The 19,545-nt window shown below is 44.9% G+C and overlaps 1 protein-coding gene across 1 annotated transcript in view; it reads left to right on the forward strand.

The window, feature by feature from the left end:
* The window catches only part of LOC147684258 (putative cation-transporting ATPase 13A4), a 415,657-nt gene that overhangs the window by 159,784 nt on the left and 236,328 nt on the right, over nt 1-19,545 (forward strand). Inside the window, exons 12-13 of the mRNA XM_086944655.1 lie at nt 5,336-5,524; nt 12,407-12,468. Of these exons, the coding sequence (XP_086800781.1) occupies nt 5,336-5,524; nt 12,407-12,468 (251 nt within the window). The remainder of the gene's footprint in view (nt 1-5,335; nt 5,525-12,406; nt 12,469-19,545) is intronic.

Below are 19,545 nucleotides of genomic sequence, written 5' to 3' on the forward strand. Positions count from 1 at the left end.
AGTGCTGCAAAACCCAAGTTAAAGAATGTGTCTGTAACCCTTGTGACCAGTCGCCGTGGGGCAACCCCTTGAGAATAGTATCATGCCATCACTTTGCTAATGGTGCTAGTAAATGTGACAGTGCTGCCTTAATCGTGTCAAGGTAAACATATAGGTAAGGAGTACCAAGCCGGTAAGAAACCCCACGTATTTCAGAGCACAGGGTCTTTAAGGGTATACCTGTAATTATTTAAGCAGATGTAAGTCTTCTTCAAGGGGTCAACACCACCATTATTTTGTGCTCACCACCCACACTGTAGCTGGGTGTTAGTGTGTGGGCACACCCCTTTTGTAGCAGCCAATTCGTCGGTCATCGATTTTGCTACGTGATCTCGTACCTGCATGCAGCTAGTGTGGAAGCTAAACCACTGTCCGAATCCGCTATGTTCTTGTACTGCTAGACATCCACATTGGTTAGGGTCATGGTAGTCACCTGATCAGCAATCGGTTTATCAAGTTTAATTTTAATGAATTTCAGTGCCTAAAAACATTTTCTATCCTCCGCTTTTTCATCTTGTATACTATCACCCTAATTATTGTGTATATTGTGGGACTATAGGTCATCAAGTAATGAGCATTCATGCCAATGATAACAGACAGTGATGTGTTGTTTCTCCACTCACTAATGTTGTTCACGGTCACAACTACTACCACTGGTGTGGTATACCTACCCACATGTTGTGTAGGTATATATGTTTGGAGGCTCAAGATGTACCTGTGGAGATCTATATTCATTATACACATCTCAGATCAGATTTCTGTAGCGTGTTTCCATGTTTCTATTAGATCTATATGTATGTCTCACATCACAGTGAGAACTGGTCATCCCTATATATATGATAGCGGTGAACCCATCACCGGCAGCCTGCCAAATTATGATGGCAGGCGGTTTACTGGCTGACGGGAAGTCCGTCCGCCATGGTTCCACCACAGGCATTCTTTTCAATTGCCTGGCGGACCTCAAAAGCATACCTAGAATGGTGGGGTGTCTAACAGGCACAGTCTGACATATTAGGATGCCTCATTTCGGCCAGCATTGAATGGCGGTTCACCCGCCATTCAAAAACGGGTAGAGATTTACTTTGGGGGCCCGTTGGGGGGCCCCCTTCAGCAGGGGAACTTTAATCCTGGACTTGGGGGGCACCTATGGTGCCCCCTACATTTCCCTGCATTATGTGGCAGCATCACATGGTGCCTGCCAAGCAGTGCAGGGAAATGCAAACTCTGCATTTTTACCATTGCGGTGGGTGCTGCAGACTGCAGCACCCGCCGCAATGGTAAATAGGCCCAATCTGACCGCCACCGTTGCGGTCGCATTGTAATCCCATGGGCGAGACCGCTGAGATATCGGCATACGGTTTCAATTCCCGTGACAATGGCGTAATCGGCCCCATAGTTCTTTGCATGCCTGTTAGAAAATGCGTTGACTGGGGTTTCAACCCTGGTTAAGTAACAGCCACAATCCCCTGTAGGGTAAACCACAAAAAGTCAATAAATTAACCTGTGCTTAACCCTGGGCACCTTGGCCCAAAAGCAGCCGAGCTTAACTTAGGGGAAATATATAAAATATTTATGCAGCACACACAGAGTAGTAAAGTGAAAACACAAAAAGTAGAATCCCAAAATAATTTATAATAATAGAGTACATTTTTATGAATTATTTGACACCACAATGACAACAATTCAATCAGTAGAACTGGAGTTATAAATGAATGGCAAATACATAAATTACATATCCCAATTATGTATATGCCAATCAAACCATGTTTGGGGTCGTGGCAAAAACACTAGCATTAAAGGTGGGCGGTGAACTCCGCTCCGCCAGTAGAGTTCGGATAGATTTCGCAACTCCGCTCTCCGGTTGGTACACGGAGTTCAGCGAAATCTCCGCCCTCCAAGTGGAGCGGAATGAACACCCAAATAGAATGCAGTTTGTGTGGCATTGGTTACAACACGTCCATTGTGCTGTCTGCTGCCAAAAGCCATGTGGTTTATACCTATGTCAAGAGCGTGAAAAGCGCTCCGTCCTGAGCCTGATACTCCGTCTCCACCTTGTGCGCTGCCTCCGAGTCCAAAGTTAGACTGTCCAGAGTGTATGCAGGGCACGTTCCCGCCTCTGTGCCTCTGACTGGATGGTCCTCCCTCTCCAGCTTCTGCTGCACCATGGCCTGCAGCATCTTCTCTGTAAATAGACACCAACATGTCCTGAGCCAAACAGCTGCATAGGATGAGCTGCTTCGCACTTGTCTCTGCTGCATGTACCTCGGTGGGTACATCCTATAGAGTTCTGAAGGAAGAGAAAGGCATTGTGAGAGAAGAGGTAGAGAGGAAGGTAATGAAAAGTGAAGCGCCACTGCTCAGTATTACTCGCTGTGTTCTAACCTGTGAGCAGTATAAAACCAAACTGGAGACACAAAACCCTATTGAAAAAAGCATAATATAACACAGTCACTGAAATCACCCAAATGTAATTATCCTAAAGGTAAACAAGAGAGGTCGGTGTTCAGTGTACTTACAGATGTCACGTGTTGGGGTCTTTAACTGTTGATACCAATATTAAACGCAGCCACAGAGCGACGGGTTACTTACTAAGGGACAGTCTTGAGGGTTTTCCCATAAAGAAAGACTTCACTGAACCTAATACAAATAAACTAATCACTAACCTTGGTTTTCGTCATAGCATGATAGCACTTGAGGGGTAGTAGTAATCGCTTTATGTTATGCTATATTGGTATTTATAGCGCGCACAACTACTCATGAGTATCCTGGCGCGAGTATCCATGAGTATCCTGGCTTTATAAATGCAATAACTACATTTTCTCCTTGTCATCAGAGAAGCCCTTTTAGTAACCACAGTGATGGCTCGAGCATTATCAGACTGCAAGAGTTTGAATTTGAAGGCTCATCACCCTCCAGCTCAAGAAGGCACGGAGCTGCCACCATGAACTCTTTGCTGTTTCCTGTGTGTGTCTTTGTGGCTTTGCTTTGCTCCAGTGTCTGCGGTGAGTGCGGTGGTCAGGGTGAACGCAAGGTGTGCTGGGACCCTGGGCTGGTGTGCTTGAGTAAGTCCAGAATAGGTGGGACGGAGGGCATGGGGCTGTGCATGTGAAAAGAGGATGGTACTGTGTGTGGATCCAATGGGATGTCCCATCAGAGCATCTGCGCGCTTTTTCTGCACAGCTGGGTGCACTGGCAGATAGTGCGCTCCGCCTGTCATAGGATTCCCAAAGTGTATGATGGAGAATGCACACTGGGCATATGAGTGAAGTGAGATACAGGTCGTCAACAAATTAAGCAGTTGTTAGATGCCCGCTGCACTGTCAAAGCTCCATGGCCAGTCGGAATTCCCCTTACTCAGCCCGCACACGGAACTCAGTGGAAACTCCGCGAGCTCTGCCCAGGCCTATTTAGCACAAGTTAGCCGTGTTAACTTGCACAGATTCCCAAGACCAACACAATGAAATCAATTTCAGCAAAAACTGAGGTAAGCAGGCACAAGGTGTGGGGGAAAACCCAACCTAATGCTGACAGGACTATCAGTGAATGAATAAATCAATGGTGGGACCTATAAAGTGTACAGGTACTACTACAGTGTCCCAGTGCTAAATGTGAGACAGACAGACCAACTCAGTCCTTGAACAGGTGGGTTTTCAGATGTTTATGAAAGGCATTGATATCCTGGATCCTTTCACAGGGTTACAGGGAGAGCATTCCAATATCTGGCAGCTAGTACTGAGCAGGCTGAGCCACCCCAGTTGCTCTGTCTGCTGTGAGAGATACACAGCAGAAATGATGACTGAGATTCCAGGGATCTAGTATGACAGTAGGGGGTCATTCTGTCCTGAGTGTATTTAGGGCCAGTCCTGTAGAAGGCTGCAGGTGCTATTGTCGGGTCTTTAAAGACCGCCCTCTTCTTCACTGGCAGCTAATGGAACTGGTTGTGGTATTGAGATAATGAAGAGCGTTTAGAAGGGTTAAAGAGGAGGCGCATTGCCACCTTCTGTACTTTTTGAAGTCTTTGTTCCAGGTAAACTGAGGTACAGGATACTAAGAGTGTCTCAGGACTCTGGTACTAACTCACACCGCCTACCCTGAGTAGTCTTCTGGCTACTCTGTCGAAGTGCTACCAAGAAGTACTTTGTTCCAGCTAAGGGCGGATTGTGAACATATTACTTGTGGTGGACTCACATCCTTCACATCCAATAAACTGTTTTCCTTTAGCTTTCTTGATTTCATGGAAATCTTACAGTATATGGTTTCCTTTTTTTGCTTTGGTAGGAACTGCAATGGAATTTTGTCTGTACAGCACCCTGATACCTCTGGGTCATTTTTCACACTGTAAAACCTGCTAAATAAATAAAAAAAATAATGAAATCTCTGGAGTTTCAGTTTTGATTTTAGATACTAGTTGGAATACAGACTCTTCTGGATTTAAAGTAAGTCCTCTGTTAGTTGTTTACCAAATTCATCAGGGTTGAATTTTCTTTAGCAGTGGGTAGACTTGTACTTTTTTAAGTTATGAGAAACATTCCCGCAAGGCGGAGAGAAGTAGATTTTTTTAAACAGGAGTGGATTTTGAAGTTATATATTGTTTATGCACAAATTCAGAGGAGGACATCTGTTATTAACCTTGTGAGTTTATTTAGGCTCACTTTTAATAAGTTCTGCAAGGAGGATTCTCATCCTAATAATGTTGATTATATCAAGAAAGTGACGTCTTTCAGTACCTTGTCAACATATCATGAGTTATCAATTCAATGAATACTTTATTTCGCATTTGAAGTCAATTGAACTGAATTGATTAAAGCTATCAGGATGAAATGTATCTTTGTACAATTTGGAAGCACACAGATATTCAGTTACCACCCAAATATGACTGATCAAACAACAGAGTCCACAACTGGGACAGGCAAGACAATTTGACTTTACTAAATGAAAGTTTTGTCACAACATGTTATGGAAAAAGAGCCCTGCAAAACATGTGTTGCCTATGATTCTTTACAACTTACAAGTGGAAACCATATTATGTTTCGAAAAAGAATGGCAGTATAATATCAAAGGTTGTATAAAGATAGTTTTGTTTTTACATGCAAATATGTGGCTATAATTCTCTACAATACACAAGTGGAACTCATAGTATGTTTTGAAAAGGCTGGGTGTTTTTAATTGGTTTTCATTAACATGACAAATTAACGCTGTTATTGTTAATATATAAAACACACTCTTGGATTCCAAAGGTGTTTGATAGAAAATTCTTACATGAGATTGTTGTTGAAATTAATATTTTTTTACCCAGATATCTGTGAGTGACACAGTGGTGATGTCACTCTATGTGGTGACCGGTATGGTCCCACCTTCTCTCTCGGCCGGTCTGGCTGTCGGAATCATGTATGCCCAGAAGAGGCTGAAAAAGAAGGGAATTTGCTGTATCAGCCCTAAGAAGATCAGCTTTGCTGGATGGCTCAATCTCATCTGTTTTGACAAGGTATGTAGATGGTTCCATCATTGACTGTTCTCACCTGGTGTACTTCTGTCTGTGCCTCATGAGAAGAAACTCAACATCCATGCCTCCATGCCACACTGGGACTACTGCTAACACTAACTTTCAGGATAGTATGTGTGTCCTCATCCTTTGGTCACCTATTTATGACATGAGGGGACATTTTTGTGCTAAGAAAATAGTTCTAAACACAGAATAATTCTTCTTTCGTAATCTCACAGATTTCTCAGGTAATTCTGTGTGATTATGCAACACCGAGTTGTGCATGCTACTCCCACCCCTAGTGTTTGCTTAGTGGTGTGGGCACTCAATCTGAAGGCATATAATTGCTGATGATAGGAGACCTGGCAGCAAGCTTTTATTTTTCACATGCATTTCTGTACACCTACTGTTTACCAATAATTTCTCAGGATTCTTCATGATCAGCTGTTCATTTTGAACCATATTTATCTTTGAAGTCCTGCTCAAAATATATGCTCCTATTGACAAATTAATTTATAAAATTATTCACATTTGCAGTTTCATTTGCACCGGAATCTGTAAGCTAATCATGAATCTGCATTTACCAAAGTCCAAACATGTTTACATCTGTATGGGGCGGGGGCGGGTGGTGATGCGTTGGGGTTCATGTTGTATCAGCTTTGTGTGTGTGTACCTGTTTTGTGTGCATGTAGTTATTATGTGTATCCAAGTATTTTGGGTCAGTGTTTATGTTCTGTTATTTGTTTGTTGTGTGAGTGAGGGGTGGTTGGGTACCGCTGCTGTGAGTATGTGTGTGCCTATTATGTGCATATCTGTGCATTTTTGTGGTTTTGTATGTGTTCATGATGAGTACAGCATGTACACGTGTGTACTTGTTTGTGCATTCATGATGTGTTCAGTGCATGGAGTGTGTGAGATGTGAGTATGTGTGTTTCTATTGAGTGTGTTTTGAATATCCATGCTGTGTATGTAGGTGCATGATATATGCTGTGTGTCTTTATGCATGTGTTTAGATGTGGTGACTACGGTGTAGGTACTGTGTCTCTGTGGAGAATAGTGTGTATTTTGTTTTGTATGTTATGAACCGTGCTATGGAGTTTGTGTGTGCATGCATGTTTCTGTGTGTTTGATTGTTTTTGTGGCCATGAATGTGTGTCAGCGCAGTGTGTGTTTTCGTTAGTGTGAGTGTATGTGTGGTGACTTTTGTATTCATGGTGTGTGTGTGGTTTATATGGTTGTGTGATGGAACCATGTATGCATTTACAATTCTTGCCAGTTTCACACAGTGTCAACAATGCAAGTCTTAACCAAGAATATGCCTTTACCATGCATACCTTTACAACAAATTATGTGTCGTTGAAGCATGTATGGTAAAGACATATCCATGGTTAAGGCTTGACAGGTAAGTCTTGACCCCCCGAACCCAGCCCCGCCCTGAGTCCTAAAACCATCCCTCCCACCTGAAAACCAACCCCCTCCCCGAACCCTAGAAACCTCCCTGCCTCAGTCCTAAAAACTACCCACCCTCCCCTAAGCCCTAAAACTTTCCTGACACCCACAGAGTCCTAAAAAACTACCCTGTCCACCCCTAATTTCTAAAACCTACCGACCCCCTGAGCCCTTAAAACTGCCCCGCCCCCTAAGCTCTAACAAGTATTGCGATCCCTGCCCCCAACCCTGAGCCTAAAAAAGCCCTCCAAGCCCCCAACCTGACACCTAAAACTACACACTCCCTCCTAAAAAAACAACTCCCTTCCTCCAGCCCTAAGACCTACCTTCAGCCCTTAAAACTACCCCGACTCCCAGCCCTTTAAACTACCATGACCCCCCTGCCCTGAAAACTATCTCAAACCCTTCCAGCCCTGGAAACTACCCTGAAACCCTAGCCCCAAAAACTATCCCAAACCCTGGCCCCCAGCCCTGAAAAATACCCCAACCTCCTAGTCATGAAATCTACCCTGACAACCAGCCCTGAAAAAACTTCGACCCCCCAAAACCAAACAAATAAACCCCCCCCCCCAAAACCCGACCCCAGCCCCACTTACCTCACCGGGTCATGTCCTCTCCAGGTTCTTCCTGCTTGGCTGCTTCCTGCTTCCGCCAGCCAGCAGCTAGACCTCGCACTGCCTTACCCACACATGTGCGTGGTTAGGGCAAGCGTGGTAGCCAGTGTTGCCAGATTGGGGTAGATTAAGCACAATTGAGCTATATTTTTCCCGGTTGTGCTGTAAAATTTTGGTTTGAGCTAGTTTCCTGATTATAAATATATATACAGCGCTCCAGCAAAGTAATATGTTAAAGTGCTTTATTAGACAAATATTTACTTGGCAGCCTGCTGCAACATCAATTCCAATGCATTCAGGGCCTGCCTGACGCTGCCCCTGTCCCTCCTTCCTTAAAGTAGCGATACCGGGCTACTTTTTGGTTGGCTTTGGGCCAGAGAATGATTAAAAAATCTGGCAACACCGGCGGTAGCGCTTGCAAAGTTGGAATACTCTTGGCTCTGCCCACGTTATTCTGACTTATTCCTGGTTTATCTCTTAATTCATGCATACTTCATGCATGTGGTGTTTGTTGTGTATTCAGTGTGTGATGTGTATATGAAAGTATGTGTTGTAATCTGTGTGTTTTATAATCACAGCTCTGTGTGTGTTTATTACGTGTACCTTATGAATTCATGTTCTAGGTTTGTTCCATGTTTCATCCTTCTAATCCTGTGAATTGTGACCTTGTTTGGATACTGTGGTCTTGAATTGCTCGGTTGAGTAATTTTAAGGAGAACCAGAACATTGTGCAAGCATGAAATACATGTAGATGGCATAGAATTCAACAACGATGCCAAGGGGAAAACGTTGAAGGTTTCCCACTGGCTGATAAATGCATCAATAACGTTAGTAATCATATTTTGAAGTTGATCTAACGGAGATGGGATGCAATATGTAAGTGGTTAAAAGCCTTTCTTGAAGTTATTTTTCAAAGTAACTAAATCCTAAGTGGGAAACAAAATTGAACAGGAAACTGTGACAATGGTCATTGGGTATACAGTTTGCTGCTGAAGGTGATGGCGCCTGATGCCCCCTTATGCAAGCAGCTAAGACTCCATGGGTTTAACGTAGAGTTAGGTAGCCAGGATCAGAAGTATTGTAGAATGTCTGTTTCCATTAATTGAAGCCAAAAATCTGGATTATGGTTCACACATAAATGATCAAACACCATAGACTAGAGCACCCGGAGCAGGTTAACACTTTGCCTCTCAAAGGGATGACAAACAGATTCACCGCTGCGCTCACATCAGGTCCTGGATGTATCATGATTTGATAGAACGCAACTCAGCAAGACAACTCGCTGGGCTGCTTCAAATGGAGAGTGCAGGGAGGCGCCACATTTACCATGACATGGGACGTTCCTCATCGCTCAATGAGATGGCAGACCAGGTGCTGAGTAGTGCCAACGCCATCCCCCTGACACCATGGTAAGAGGGTGGCTGCATTACAGGCATGATAGGTTTGTGAAGTAAGCGACACCTTCCTGTACAAAACAATCCTGGGAGGTAAATTCCTCTGCACTGCAGAATTCAACCCACTGAGAAAGAGGAAACACTGAGGAGAAACAAGATTATTTCTTTTGGAAAGGCATGCTATTTTGATGCATTTCCAGGTGTACCAGTCTTCGAAAATCTGGAAATGTGCCAAAAAGCACATGTGGATGTGTGAGTACTCCGACGCTTCACCCATGTAACGCTTACTTGGAGCCGAGTAACTCCAGTTTCCTCGTGCAACGCAGGGCCAGCCAAGAAGACCTGCACGGCCTGGAAGATCTGCCTCAAGGATTGTGCTGCCCTTGAGACACCCTGTGTAACCCAAGGCAATGCAATCCCTTGACACATCTGGGGCCAAGTGTTTACCTTCCTGAGAATCACTCTGATATTCTATCACTGGGGCCAAACAGGAATAGAGGTTGGTAATGAATCAGAAAAAAAGAGAATTCTATATGAAAAATGGCCAAACTATGTCATTTTGGATTCAGTCTAAAAACACCAAGACATTTTAGAAGCCAGTGTGAGATGGTCCAGGCTTGGGTCTGATCAACATAAATCATATGGTCCTCAAAACCCAGTGGACGGAATTTCTCAGATATGTAATAAGACGTATAAAAATCCTCTCTTTGCAGAGTACAAATCAAAAAGATTAAAGAGATGATTATTGCACCAAAGCTTACCAGTGCAGCAGCCCAGAACAACTAGTAGTGAATTTTAAGGTTAACAGTGACTAGTGGGCATCACCCTTCAGCCAAGTATTCAGAATACTAGTAACCACTGGTAATATGTCTGAACATTGATAGGTGGTTGATAATAAATAAAACCCATATTTTAAAAGGGTGACCCCTGCAACCCAATGTAATATAGGCTTTCCATCCTTCCTGATGTGAGCTTGGAACTGTTCTCCAAACCTTTACTTAGCTGCATAGAGTAGCACTGAGGCATCATGGATTTAATACCAGTGGAGCAAGGTGGCTTTAAGAAAGGCCACTTAGCCAAGGACTACAGTTTTAGTTTGTTGTCAATAGCCATGAAATCGACGGAGATGTTGTGTTGACAACCTGAATTGTTGCTTTGTTGATTTCAAGGGAGATTTTGACTTGATAAAACAGGATATATTGTGGAAGCAACTGCAGAACATAAACATTAGTGAGATTAATAAATAAATACATTTTCTGGAGTAGTTGGTCAAAGGTGATTGGGCAGTCATCCAACTGGAGAAAGAAGCCTAGCTGTCACAGACATTACTTATTAAAAATGGTCTTGGACAGCGCTGTCTATTCGCCCCCACCTGGTGTTCCCTTTATTTATTGGAGCTACCGCTCATGTTGTCTGAAGTGCGAGCATTTACCCCCAAAATGAGAGGTCAACACATTCCCTGTTTGATAAAAGCCAACAATTTGGTACTCATTGATGCAATACCTATAGAATTGAAAAGAAAATTAGAGGCATTTGCTAAAGATGGTAATTAACATGGACAAAACAAAAGCTTTGATACTTGGTCGTCAAATAAAATATATCAATGGTTCATCAATAAGGCAAGGGTAGAGGAAGTTACCACATAAGTACCTAATTGAGGGTAAAAAACAACATCTGAATTACATTTAAACACGAGAACTTTCCTGTGTCCTGGGATTATGAAGGTTCAGACATGATCCCAGCTTTGCAACTTTTCAAGCCGAACCTGCAAACAAAGGGGCAGATCTACAAGGAAGTGCTGCAGCGCGACAACGCAAGGCCTATGGCTGTGCCACGTTGCGGCACTGCCAAAGCACAGGGATGCAACATATCTACAATGATATGTCGCACTCCTGTGCTCTCCCCAGCGCTGACGCACAAACTGCAGCCATGCGCCGGCGCACGCACCCTTGCACCATGGTGAAAGCATGCCTGCGTCAATGGGAGATTGTTTGTATGCAGGAAGGGGCACCTTCCGGCACAAAAACAATCACTAAATGCATATTCCTCTTTCAATGCGCGCTGTAGAATGCAGCACGGATTGAAATAGGGAAAAACGTGGACAAACGAAAACGTTTCTCCTCGTTGCACCTCGCTACGCCTCCCCTGGGGAGGTGTAGCATTCACACGTATCTCCAGAATTACGATTGCTTGTAAATGTGGAAATGTATCTCGTTCCATGGGTGCTGTGTGGGACCACCCACAGCAACACCGATGGAACGCCCCTTCAACGCAAAGTGCTGCATGTGATGGGGCCGTATTTACAAGGAGAAGAAAAGTCACACCGGAAGTGACGTACTGGTGGCACAGGGGGGTTATAAATCTGCCCCTCTATTTCTTGCCGGTACAGAAAATGTTTACATGAGTTCATATTATGACTGGAATAAACTGGAAGGCCTTTGCCTGAAACACATTTAAGCATTCCGCCAATCATTTATGGTTCTAGTAATAAGGCCAGAACTAAAACTCGTATCCTGGTGTTTAATCATTATGAAACTGTGTATAAGAGGTTGGTATATGTCCCTATCAGACCAAGAGGGCAACATTGACTATCTTTGGGAAGATTAGCTTTTAAATAGTGAATTGTCATGGGCTGCCAGTGTAGGAGAGACTTTAAGGATTTTGTTTTCTGTTTTTTGTGTCCTGGAATGACTTGAATATGAAAAGGGAGATCTTGACTAGGAAATATGACTTCAGGTATTCACGCGCATAAATGCGGTTCACCCACTTCATTGATTCATGCTATAATGGGGCAATGTACCCGTACAAATCAGGATTGCATGACCCTGGTCTGCAAAACATTATTTTGAAATATTTGAAAGATTAGATATTAACCCAATATTTTATGGTACGAAATTACCCAAAGCAACTCTTAACGTTGGTGGATACTGCAAATGAGCCATGGATAGAAAATGTACAAGTGCGCACATTGTATTGAATTGTTGGTTTTACATGAAGGAATGGTGCCAATTGTTGAGGCCTATTTTATTGAAATAGGGGACCATAAAAGTTTGTATGTTCTATGCATTAATTAGGCGTAGCAATTTTCACACAGGACATTATTAAAATGTAAAAGAAACATAAGGGGAATTCATTTATTTGGTGATAATATTTGACTATATTTTAATCTAGTTATAGTAATTCTTGTATTTGAGCACTTACCAATATTGAGAGGAGTTTTTAAATGATGTTAAATATGCCCATGATTTACGAGTAGACTAGTTCAATGGCCTAAGGTCCCACTAACCTTACTTTCTGACAATGCATTTTCATATGGAACCCATATTTTTTTTTGTTTGAATGAATTTACTTTTTAGCATCTGAATTACTTAGTGATTTCAAACTGAGTTGTCCTTGCTGTTAATTTGCTCATCTCCATTTGAATCTAGACTGGCACCCTCACAGAAGATGGCCTGGACCTCTGGGGGGTTATCCCATCAAAGGCACGAAGGTATGACTGGGATATAATGATATCTATCACTGAGTGCAAAGGGAACATGTTGCTGTGTGCAGCACATGGGGATGGGAGGTGACTCTATAGCATCAATGTACAGGGTTAGAGGTGGTATTGTCAACTTCCTCATGCATCCAGGCTCCATACAATGTTCACAATGCTGCAGGAAATAATTTGATGAAGAAATAAGAGGGATATTTACTAGGAAGTGGTGGAGCGCAGCCTTAGCCACCTTGGCTCAATGCCACGCTCTGCCACTCCCAAAAGGCAGGGCTTCACTGCATTTACAAGGATACGGTGCAGCCCTGCGTTTCCCCCTGCGCCGGCGCTACAGTTAGCAGCCTAACACCAATGCATGCACCCTTGCACCATAATGCAAGGGTGCCTGCGTTGTCGGGGAAGATTGTTTATGTGCAGAAAGGTGTCCCTTCCGGCACATACACAATTTGAAATGGTGTTTTGAAACTCCTATGTGTGCTGCTTAATGCAGCACAAACAGAAGTTGCAAAACATTTCAAATTGATTGTTTATGTGAAGGATTGTTTATGTGCAGGAAGTGTCACCTTCCTGCGCATCAACACTCAATGGCCTTTTGATGTTTCTATGTGTGTTGCAGAGTGCAGCGCACATAGAAACAGCAACAACCAGAAGAAATGAAACATTTCTCCTCGTTGCACCTATTTAAGACAAGGTTTTTCATGACCATAATGTTGCCGCTGCAGCATATTTACGCCGCCCTTGTAAATATGGGGAAGAGTCAAAATCAATGGGTGTCGCGGCAGCACGCCCGCCACAACACCCGTTGCCCGCCCTTTTCTCGCTAAGTATAACGTGAAGGGGGGTCTTATTGACAAGGCGGGGTTAAGTCACTTTAAGTGCCTCAACGCAGCTTTGTAAATAAGTTGAAGCCCCTATCGGCACAGGAACGACGATCGGGGCCTGTACATGTGCTCCTATGTGTCGCCACCTTGATCCTGTGGGATGCTCTGTGCAGGTAAACCCTGGCGCCCACCAAGACTTCCATGTCTATCCTTATCAATCTGCTACAGAGCCGCCTTGACTTGTGCAACCATCAACCCATCAGCCCCCAGTGTATTCTGCAACAGCAACTGGACTCAACCTCCTGAGCAACTCACCCATTGCCCACTACCATCAGCCAGCTGTTCTTCTGCTCTGACATTCCAGGCTGCAGTTGCATTGTTTTCCCAGGCAGAATGCATATGCGGTGAAAGGCACACGAAGGGTGCTGCCAATGTGAATTTTTGACTATAGATACGCATAATTGGATACGCATAACTGGATACGCATAATTGCCTGCTAATATGTGGACTTGAAAAGAGTACTTGAAACTTTAAGACATTCTTGAATTGAAATGTGTTTCAGAATCAAGTTCAGTCAAAAATCATTGTTTGTGTAGGACCCAGGGTGGCAGCATAAGTAGAAGGGCTGGTATGATGTAGAGATGGATGCCTCTGAGGACTCTCTTCCAAAACATGCAAAGATGGCTTTGTGCATCGCAGGAAGTCAAACGTTGAGCACATTGAGTCCTCTTATAGTTCTGTCTTCTGGAATTGGTTATTTGTAATGGCCACAGGAAAGCCTGCAGAGTTTCACATAGTTTAGTTTATTGTAAACTGGGCGTGCTCGACTGGTTACTGGTTTTAATACCATCTCATCGTCCAGCACACAGGCTTCCAGACACAAGTTTCTCTAAGAGACAAAGCTGGCTGCCATGATAAGCGAATGCCTATTTAACTCTGGCGGTCTGTCCAGAAGACTATTTCCCACCATAGTTGAAACATGCCTTTGGAAGGTGCTGTAAGACGGTTAGACAGCTGCCCCAGTTCTCCTACCACAGGGAAGTGATGCTTTTATCCACCACTTTATATCGTTTCGAAGTGAGGTGGACTCTGTTTTTTTTCGTTTTCTCAAATGATAAGAGTGGAAACCTTTGGTTGTATTCACAAACCAAACCTAGCTGTCCATAGAGTGTGTCTGCTCACATGTTCTCAACAGTAGGATGTATTTTCTACTTTCCTAGATTGCTTTGTGCATAGACAATCTCTAAGAGGCCTTTTCAAACAGAATCCACCTGGGTTTCTTGGTAAGATAAACACAGCCAACATCTCCCAAACACAACATTAATTCAGCACCTACACGTAAAACCCTCACCAACAGGGACATGTACAAAGAACAAGTGAGTGGGTCTGTAAAGAATCCATATGATTCATGCAACTAAATAGGACATGATGATGGTTTTCCATGTGATTTGATTCTTAATCACATTCGTGTCCCACTGTTTACCTCAATTATACTGTACATGGATGTTACATTCTCGGGTCATATGAATGAAATTATGATTGTTCCAGTGAATTACAGTTCCTCCTAGTGCTGGTTTTTATAACCACTGATGTCCAGAATCCCAAAATGTACTCATTGTCAAATGTATGCATCTATACTTCCATAACTCTATATAGCCATTTTTAGCTAATCCCATGAGTATTTTAGTGTCTACAGTATTTTCACCCTACAGGCGACGACATGCCTCTGGCTGGAAAACAACATAGGGCTAGATGTAGGTAATAGGGAAATACCGGTTCCTAAATATCGAATTTTACTGATTCGGTATTTAGGAATCGGTATTCCGGATGTAGCTAATAATTCTGTAAAAAATACTGAATTGTTTATCTGGCAGATGCATCAAAATTCGGTAATCCAAGTCCTTATTACCGAAAAATAAGGAATCGCTAATAAGGACATGCAAACCGCGATGCATCAAGAAAATCGCAAAATATTACTGAATCGGTAAAAATCGGTAACAAATTGCGATAACATGAATACCGAATTAGCAAATACCGAATCGGTATTAACGAAATCGGTATTAGCAAAATCGGTAAAAAGACGCGGCGCTTCGGAAGCAGGCTGATGACATCACAACCAGGAAGTAGCACAGCCCATGCTTCACTCGGTGACCTGAGGAGCTCAGAGGAGGAGGAGGAGGCCGAGCACAGGAGCAGAGGAGCAATACATAGCCAGCAGTATCCAGGACCTGCACAGCAGTGCATCATGGAGAAAGAAGCACCCAAGGGAAAGGACACCCCCAGGAAGAGAAAACGAAAGTTCTCTGACAAGGAACTTGAGATACTAATAGAGGGTGTCAGCAGCAGGCATGAAAGACTGTTTGGAAAGGTCTCCCTGAAGGTGCCAGAGGCGGATAAGCGCAGGATGTGGCTGCGCATCAAGGACAGCGTGAATGCTGTCGGAGTCACCCACCGCAGCATCGAGGACCTTAAAAAACGGTGGTACGATCTCCGCAAAAGGGCCAATGAGAAGATTGCGGAAAGGGTGAAGGATGCGGCTGGCACAGGTGGTGGGTCCTCCAATGTGACACCGAACACAGCCCTCGAGGACCTTGTGGAGTCCACAATCAAACCGGAGGCTGTTGTGGGGGTCACCCAACTGGACTCCTCTGGTGCTGTGGTAGGCGGACAAGGTAAGATGCATGCCAACGCAGATATGCAGCGTCTTGTCAACCCCTGCCCATTTCCCCAAGCCAAACACAGTGCACAAGTAGCCGTGCCTAAAGCACAATCCCTCAACAGAGTGTTGCATCATGGGAGTTGTAGTCATAACATGAAAGGGCTCATGTCTGACCCCTGAGGTGCATGACATGAAAACAGCAGCAAAGGGCCAAATGTCAGTCCCAATATGTCCTTTATGTAGATGACAAATGCTAAAAATTACAACATCCACAAATTCATAACAATGCTCTGTTTCACACACAGATGCCTCCCCCATGGAATCAGATGACAGCGGCCGCCTAGTCATTTGTGAGACCCCAGTGGTGACCGATGCGGAGAACATGCTGGAACATGGAGGCAGTCCTTCCCCTTCACCACCACCGCAAACATCACCACCAACACCACCACCGCGGACAAGACCCCCACCACCACCACCTCCACCGCGGACAAGAACACCACCACCACCACCACCTCCACTGCGGACAGGAACACCAACACCACCACCACCTCCACTGCGGACAGGAACACCAACACCACCTCCCCCTCCTACAGTCCTGCCAACCACACATAGCCGCAGGGCAAATGTCCCCTCCCTGTAGGAGATGGAGACGGAGCTGAGGCCAGCAGCCACTAATGTACAGCAGCAGGCTGTCGTCACACCAACCGCCCGAACAACAGCACGTCTGCGAGCTAGACAGCGGGCCGGATCCCTGGGTAGGCTGCAGCGACAACAGTAGATCCTGAAGATGTGTATGGAGTCGTGGAGAGCCGGATGCTGCGTGTTCAGCGCCTACAGGCAAAACACATGGGTGCAATGAAAATGAGCATGACAAGAATGTCCAACAGATTTGCATCAATGACTGACGCTGTGCGAGAGCTGACCACAGCCATTGCAGAGGGCAACAATGACATTAAGGCATGCCTACACGAACTCACACGCGCTGTTGTTGCAGGCCAACGGAGTGAGCGACGGAGACATGAGCAGTACTCACTCAGTACCAATGCCACAATTAAGGCCATCAAGAAGCTGTGCAACAGCACAGCTGTGGTAGCCCGCCGATCGGTGTCCCTGCAGGTGGACATGGGCCATTATTGTGGGGATGTGGCAAGGACCCTCGATAGAGTGACCACTGCAGTGGAACATCTGCAGTCTGGAACTGCCAGTATCAGCAGTGTGGGAGGGGATGAGGCGAGTGAGGCAGCCTCAAGTGCGAGCAGCGTCACTATGCCTGAGACAAGCGGGAGGAGGCGCAGCGCGCGCAGCGCGCGCAGCGCACCAGCCACAAAAGGTCATCAAGGAGATGTTGAGGAGTCACGGGACAGGAGGCTGGGTGTCCGTGGCAAACGTAAATAGCCATGATGCAATGGCTCCCTGGCCATGGTGAGGTAACCATGGGCCAACTGTAGTGCCAAATGCAGCACCTGTGTTGTCAATGGACATTTTCTCTTTTGATTTAATTTACGCTGCATCATGTTTCTGTTACATTAATCAGCACCAGTCAGGTGTTAATGGGCATTAAACCCTTGCAATGCATATGATCTTGTCATGGCTCTTTCTTACCTGTCTCAGAAGTGATGCCGTGTGATGTATGTCCGCCTCCTTTGCCCTTCTGCTGGGTTGGGCACATGTGCCTGTCGGTGTTGTGGGGGGGTTGCTGTGCACGTAGCTCGTCCTCACCGTACACCTCTATGGGTATCCCCCTTCTTGTTGCGATGTTATGCAGGATGGCACAGACAGCTATGATCTGGCAGCAGGTCACTGGGTCGTACTGCAAGGCACCTCCTGTCTTGTGCAATATTCTGAAGCGACTCTTGAGGATGCCAAATGTGCGCTCCACCACATTCCGTGCTCTGTTGTAGAGCTGCTCTTGTGGTGTTGCTGGGTTGAGGTAGGGAGTGAGTAGATACTCACGCAAGGCATAAGCGCTGTCACCTGCAGGATGGGGAGAGAATGGTCAGCGGCATGAATGCAATGGTACATGTGAGGATGGAGAAAATGATGTTGCATCAATACGTGCCTAGTAGGTGTCCAACTCCAAATTCACAGTTGATCAGGCACCTGTGGATGCCACTGTGACGGAAGATGTAAGCGTTGTGTGTGCTCCCTGGAAATTGGGCTACGAGGTCCGTAATGATGTGCTTTGCATTGCACATAACCTGCACATTATTGGAATGGTATGACTTCCGGTTGCGGTAGATGTATTCGGTGGCTGAGGGAGGACAGATGTGGACATGGGTGCAGTCAACACACCCAATCACATGGGGGAATTGTGCCACCTGGTAGAACTCACGCTTGGTGCGGTTCAACTGTTGGGGGGTCGTGGGGAAGGTGATGTGGCGATGTATCGTTGCTAGCATGGCATCCAGAAACCTGTGGAAGAAGCGTGATAGTGCACTTTGCGACACGCCTCCGGCTTCTGCTATTACCCCTTGGAAGCTTCCAGATGCCGGCAGGTGCAGGCTGCATAGGACCTGGACATGGGCTGGTATTGCGTGGGTCCTAAGGGTCTGGTGCTGCAGTTGTGGTTCCAGGTCTGCTATTAGATGCATGATCATGGCAGGGCTGAGTCTGTACTTATCGTACACCTGCTCATCTGTTTGCCCCAGCAGTGTGATGCGCACCTTGAAGACCCTTTCCTGGATCATCCTCCTTCGCTGGGCCAGGGCATTGATTCTCCTCCCTTGAACAAGCACGTAGGGGGCAGCCATTTTGGTTGACTAACAGGGTTTCCATGGTCATTTTTAAAGGGTTACTGATTGTCAGCACCTGTCAGGAAAAAAATGTTTTTTTTCTCATTCAAATAACTTTACCTCCAGTTTGAGATTCCCCTTATTTAGCTCATGCTAAATAGCAATTTTTGAGTGTTTCGGTATTTGCGATTTTTGATGCATTCCGTTGCGATTCTTTATTAGCGATTCGGTATTTCCGGGGGCCTGCTTTGGTTTTCGTTATTTCCGAATGGCTGGATAGCGAATCGGTAAAATACAGAGGGGATTTTTTTTGCGATTCTTTATTATTTACCGATTTGTGTTGATGCATTGCATTTTGGGTTTTTGCGGTCGGTATCGGCCTGTTTTACCGAATCGCTATTTTACCGGGAGGTATTTTGCTTGATGCATCTGCCTGAATATTCCTTATTACCGAATCGGTATTACCGATTCGGTAATAAGGAATACCTACCCATTCATTCCTATGGGCCTGGAGGCCTGTAGGAATGAATGTAAGGACATTCAGTATTACCGAATCGGTAATACCGGGGGGTATTTCAAGTGTTGCACCCCTGAAATGTGCATGTGTGCACATGTGGCACACATGTATGCCCTAAGGGCATGGATGTGTGCCACATGGCACATTTCAAAAAGCAAAAAAGTAGTTTTTGAAAGGAAATCGCTATTTACCACCTACTTGGAGTTGGTGGTAAATAGCGATTCCTTAAGGCTGAGGTGAACTGTTTTAAGTGCTACCTGTATTTAAGGAATCGGTATTACTGATTCCTTAAATGCAAGGCCATAAGGAATCGGTTTTAAGGAATCGGTATTTACCGATTCCTTA

Source organism: Lissotriton vulgaris, chromosome 11 (genome assembly GCF_964263255.1).
Source record: "Lissotriton vulgaris chromosome 11, aLisVul1.2, whole genome shotgun sequence".
Taxonomy (NCBI): domain Eukaryota; kingdom Metazoa; phylum Chordata; class Amphibia; order Caudata; family Salamandridae; genus Lissotriton; species Lissotriton vulgaris.